The sequence below is a fragment of the Protobothrops mucrosquamatus genome, unplaced genomic scaffold (genome assembly GCF_001527695.2).
Source record: "Protobothrops mucrosquamatus isolate PMUCROS unplaced genomic scaffold, P.Mucros_1.0 scaffold1840, whole genome shotgun sequence".
Classification (NCBI taxonomy): domain Eukaryota; kingdom Metazoa; phylum Chordata; class Lepidosauria; order Squamata; family Viperidae; genus Protobothrops; species Protobothrops mucrosquamatus.
The window spans coordinates 26573-32033 of NW_015387971.1; the positions used below are offsets into that span (position 1 = coordinate 26573).

The 5461-nt window shown below is 40.1% G+C and overlaps 1 protein-coding gene across 1 annotated transcript; it reads left to right on the forward strand.

The window, feature by feature from the left end:
* Positions 1-537: 537 nt before the first annotated feature.
* Positions 538-4742, forward strand: LOC107294139 (serine/arginine repetitive matrix protein 2-like). Its single transcript, XM_015823346.1, has 6 exons — positions 538-558; positions 2140-2415; positions 3272-3376; positions 3550-3729; positions 4401-4475; positions 4624-4742. The coding sequence occupies exons 2-6, from the start codon at positions 2177-2179 to the stop codon at positions 4688-4690; spliced, it is 666 nt and encodes a 221-aa protein (XP_015678832.1). The 5' UTR covers positions 538-558; positions 2140-2176; the 3' UTR covers positions 4691-4742.
* Positions 4743-5461: the final 719 nt, after the last annotated feature.

The window sequence follows — 5461 nt, forward strand, 5'->3', positions numbered from 1 at the left end:
AATAGCGTTTCAGGAACGTAGACACGATGCACATGTCCTCCGCCCTAAAATTCTCGCGAGATTTACTCTCTCCTTCAACTCTAATTTAGAACAGCGCGGTGGCTGACGGGAGGAACAGATATTTACATCTCTTTTTCCCTCTCCCAACCCCCCCCCCCCCAGGATTGGAGCTGTATTTCCTCAAGTGTACTGCGTGTCTGTCTGATGATAGCGAATAAAGGACAGAGAGAAAGGCTGGAAGGGAAGTGAGAGGAGAAACCGAGAAAATTCGGTGCCAAGGCACCCTTCTCGCTTCCCCAAGAGTGCTTTAGGAAATGGCGGCCGACCTTCGTGCTGCCTGCGAGGCATCTCGGGACGAGTAGTCTTTATTCTCGTCCTCTGTGGGTAGGGAGGTCCTACCAGCCGTTTACGAACTCCACTTCCTGTAAGCCAACGGGCGGAGAGGGTTCCAGGCGAGAGCGAATTGGAGGGGACGGGGGGAGGTTCCAGGCTACCTCCTGCCCCCCTCCCCCTGGCCCTCCCCCTCCTCCTGCGCCGCGGCGGCTGCTGCTGCGTCGGGTAAGGGAGCGCGAGCGAGTGGCGCAGGCAAAAGCCAGAGGAGCAGTCGGGGGACGCGGGGCTGCGCGAGGAAAGGAACGCGGAGAAGCAGCAGCTTGGAGGCCGGGGTGGCGCGGCAGGCCTGGGGAGATGGGGGTGGGGCTAGACGGTGCCGCGGGCTTGGTGTGTGTGTACGTGGGGTGGCCTTTACGGGTCCTGAGGTAAGAGGCAAGCGAGGTTTGCCCTTCGTGTGTTGGGAAGGCAGGGAGGACCTCGAAGCAGGGGTAAAGGTGGATCGCGGGCCTCAACAGGCCTTGAGGGAGGAGTCCTAATGGGCTGGGATGCTTTCTAGGGAGGGAGGTCGGGCCTGAGGTGGCAGGGAATTAGAATAGAGGGCTGACTAGGCCTTATCAGTCGGTAGGTTGGGGATTTTTTTGGGAGGGAAGGTAAGAAGTATATGTCACAGCAGATGGCAGCACCTACTCAGCCGTGGCTGATTAAAAAAAAAAAAGCAAAGCAGTTTTGGGCCTGATTAATACGTACGTAGAGGGGGGACCACCATGCAATTCCCAAACTGTTAGTCCAAGGATTATTTTTTTTTAAAGACACCGAGCAAGCTATTTCGGCTAAAATGTTGCTAGAGAAAACGATATGGAAACGTGTGTGTAGTTATCAGTTTATTTATATTGTTTGTGGGCTGAGCTGGACTTGAGATCTTGCTTTTAAGGGTGGAAGGCATGAACTTATTCAGTTCTTGAAAATGTAGTAGGGGCCTGTAAAGGAAGACGGAGGATAATACAGTATAAATCATTATTACTAGTAAATGGTAGGGATCTAGTTGATAGGTGGTAGCTGTATTCAGCTTTTTAAAGAAAAGGGTTCGATGATAAGCTTGTAAAAAGATTAGAGGATGACTTGTGCAGGCCAATTCTTATTCAGAAGTAAGTCCTAGTAAGTTTTCATGTTAATATACATAGGATTGCCTCCTTTATTGAGAAGGAGATTTTAAACGGGAACTATTGGAAAGAAACAAGATATGTACATAATATAAAGAAAGAATGGCTTAATAGATTTGTCCTTGGAGCACAGGATATATATTAAGATAAAACAAATCTGAATGTAAGTGTTGAAATCTTGAGAATTGAAGCAAAAATTGTGGGCTGAATAATTTTGGATGATTGACTACAACTTTTGGTTGAGGAAAACAAAAATGAATAGTCGGGGAGTGGTTGCAGTAGTGTAGAGAATATGAAATTATTTAATAAAAGAGTTCCTGTAAGAAAGCATGTACCATTGAATTCTGGTCCACTGTTGAGAAAATTAAAATATGGGATTTGGTGGTGAGGTATAAATTATGAGTAAGGAGGAAATAGGCATTTTTCAGGAAAAATAAGAGGGAATGATAAAATGTGTATTGTCTGGGACGGAATGGATTTGAGATTTAACAAAAAGGAAAAGTAGTTGATTCATAGAAAAAAGATAGCAGTCTTTTGATTGCAGGCGGTGGAGGATATATATACCCATATGGTGATGTGAAAAAAGTTTGGTAAAACAATTGCTTCCCTTTTCTTTTTCTTCTGCCTTTTCTCATACTGTCTTTAGGTATCAGAGGCACCAGAGGTGCTAGTCTGTGAGAGCCATGTACAATGGGATAGGACTCCCCACTCCCCGGGGCAGTGGCACCAACGGTTACGTGCAAAGGAATCTCTCGGCAGTGCGCCACAAGAAGGATCGGACTGACTACAAGTCAGAAGAGGAGCTGAGGAAACTGGAGTCATCTTTGGTTAAAAAACCCAACCAGGACATCCTGGATCACGAGCGCAAAAGGAAGGTTGAGTTGAAATGCTTAGAACTGGCTGAACTCATGGAAGAGCAAGGGTGAGTTGTTACAGGATGGTCAAGGCTAAGATGTTTTCAAGACAAGATGGTGATTTGAGAAGAGGAGTGAGAATAATAACGATCAACCAACACTCTTAATTAAAGTATACAGATTTGGGAATGATATGATGTATGCTTTTCATCCAAAATTTCTCATTTCTGGTGTTTGGCACTCAGTTTTTACAAAAAGAGGTCTCATTTATTTTTTGGAATGATTAGCGGAACAAGTATTTTAAATATAATATCTATATAGGGGGTAAAGGAATACAGTGTTGTGATATTAGCTGTATGCTTTTTTCATTTTGAGTTACTTTCAGTGGAATTAGTTCAGAAAATATCAAAATTTAAGAAAATTTTTACATAATAGAACTTTGGTTATTACAAGTATTTTAAAACTGGATAATCATATTTGGGATATACTAGAAATGAAAATGGTTGAAAATAATATGTTTTGTACTAATAGTGTCTAATATTATAAAGCATTTTTGAATGTTATATACAGATAAATGGTAATACGCAATAATAATACATAGAATAGTCCAGTAAGATAGGCTATTATTGGCCACATTTTTCAGAGATTAATGGTCAGAAGGCTTAAGAGATGAAATGATTTGTGAAGATGCTCTAAAAGATTCATAGTAGAAGCAGAATTTGAACTAAAACTCTTTTGATTTACATTTTCATTTTAATCAGTATTCTATATTAAGTAAGTTATGTACTTTTTATAGGGTGAATTGTTCGATCTTTTATAATCCATGCATTTTAGAAATATTTTCTTAACCTCATTTGAATGATTTAGCTTTTAAATGGAATATCTCTTTATAGTCCATAAATTCTATTCTGATGCATACAATAGGTATGGAGAAGGGGAAATTCAGGAGAAAGTGGCCACATTTCGGATGCTGCTGCTAGAAAAAGATGTGGCAGTTGTCAAAGAAGGGGAACAGCAGCAGAAGTCTAGGTAAGTAAGGCATTGATTGATTTTGTGTTGTTGTTTTATCATGATAGTTACTTTTCATCTTAACAGAGGCTGTTGTTCCATAAAACATGTTATGGATCCTATCAATCTGTGTATTGATAGGATCCTTGTATTGTAATATATTTGTTCTATTAACTATTTCTTTTCTTCTCCAGTATTACAGAGACCCATCAGTTGGCTGAGGCCAGTGAAAAGAAGAATGAGAGGCTGCGAGCTGCTTTTGGGATCAGTGATAGTTATGTGGATGGCAGCTCTTTTGACCCCAACCGCAGGGCCAAGGAGGCAGCAACAGCTGCAGTGGCCAAACAACAGCAAGAGCAGCAGAAGCAGTACAGGTATGAGGAATCACTACTGGAAGAAAATAAGCAAGAAGAGATTACAAGGTAGCTTTGGTTGTTATGTCTACTACAGTAAAAAAAAAACCTGAGCTTTTCAATTGTATTAGGAGACTTTTTTTAAAAAGACAAATTCAAATAAAGTACCTGAAATGTAGGAAATATTAAACAAGCAGTAAGATTACATCTTAATGAAACCCCTATAACATGCTAATTTATGAGATAGTTCATGATTGATTTCCATTCTTGATTAGAATTTGTGCATAATTGACTTTATTTCTTGTACCTGTGAGATTTTACTTTTTGTAGAAAAAAATACGGAAAGATAGGTGTTTATGGAGATTCTCAGTCATCCAGGTCATGGTTGTCCCAAAAGTGCTTTTTCAAGAGGCAACTTGACTTTCTTGTTTTTCTTTGAAGACCTTTTGCTTCTCATCCAAGAATCTTCTTCAGCTTCTTCATCCTTCCATTCCCTACCATCCAATCACAGCTGAAGAATCTTCTTGGATGAGAAGTGAAAGGTCTTCAAAGAAAAACAAGAAAGTCCAGTTGCCTCTTGAAAAAGCACCTTTGGGACTGAAAGATAGGATTCATAATAGGCAGCTGCTTATGTAGAATGTTGTGAATTGAATTCTGGAATTTTGTTTATTATTTGGACTTTGTCTCCTCAGTCTTATCAAAGACTACAGCAGTTCCCGCTCACCATCTCCAAAACAAAAGAAGAAAAAGAAGAAAGACAGAGGCAGGTGGGTGGGTGAACCCAAGACACTTGAATTCTTTTTTCAGATCCATTAGATTCCGGAGGGGGGGGGATTTAGATTTAGAAGTAAGAAAAGGAACTTTCACATTTTAAAGTTTCTCAGAAAATGTATCTTGCCCTTTTGGCTTTTCAAGGTCTGAGAGCAGATCACCTTCTCGAAAAGAAAGGAAAAAAAGCTCAAAGAAAAAGAAACACAGGTAAGAGGATTGTAGGGAGGATTAAAGTGACTGGTCCAGTATGAGAATTGGATTTTAGGGATGTCACGATTTGATCATGATGATGATTTACTACGTCTTTTGTAGTGCTGTCTTCAAAACAATTTTTTTTTTAATTTTCTTAAAGCTTCAATCTTTTTTCCCTCTATGGCAAAAAGTGATTGTATAAAAATTTGGGGCATGCTGTCTGATAGGCTTGTAGTTCTCACTCTGTATGCTGCATTTACTTTTCCAGAAATCTGCTTAATAACCATCTTCGATGGGATTCATGGGCAGAATTCACATTTGTAATCCAGCATCAATTTTGAACATCAGCCTTGCCTTGCTAAAGTTATTGAGCGTGACATCAGTTTTCTGGTAACTTGGGAATAAAGTCTGATATTGGACAGGAAACCTGGTGCTTTTTTAACAACCTGAATACAAATTCTATAATTCGTGTTCATTAGACACACTGGGTGCAACTGATGGAAGTTATAATTAAAAACATCTGCCACATCAGATTACCAACTATGTTTTTTTTTAAATTCTAGATCAGAATCAAAGAAAAGGAAGCACAGGTGAGTCTTAATAACCATTAGCCATTTTTAAATTGTTTGGATGTAATAGGTAGTGGTTCTTTCTGGTTACTTATTCTCAGGGCTCCACAGATCTGATTTCCAAAGGTGCCTTAAAATGTGTGAGAATTGCAAATTTAGCACTTGTTTTCAACATCTTAAAGCAGTGGCGCCTTTTCATGGGATTCTGATCCTAGGGATTG

Excerpts from the sequence above, each read along its gene's own strand:
- LOC107294139 (XM_015823346.1), top strand. The coding sequence starts at position 2,177 with ATGTACAATGGGATAGGACTCCCCACTCCCCGGGGCAGTGGCACCAAC. Across the intron at positions 3,730-4,400 it reads GAGCAGCAGAAGCAGTACAG|TCTTATCAAAGACTACAGCA; the intron begins GTATGAGGAATC and ends TTGTCTCCTCAG. Across the intron at positions 4,476-4,623 it reads AAGAAGAAAGACAGAGGCAG|GTCTGAGAGCAGATCACCTT; the intron begins GTGGGTGGGTGA and ends TGGCTTTTCAAG.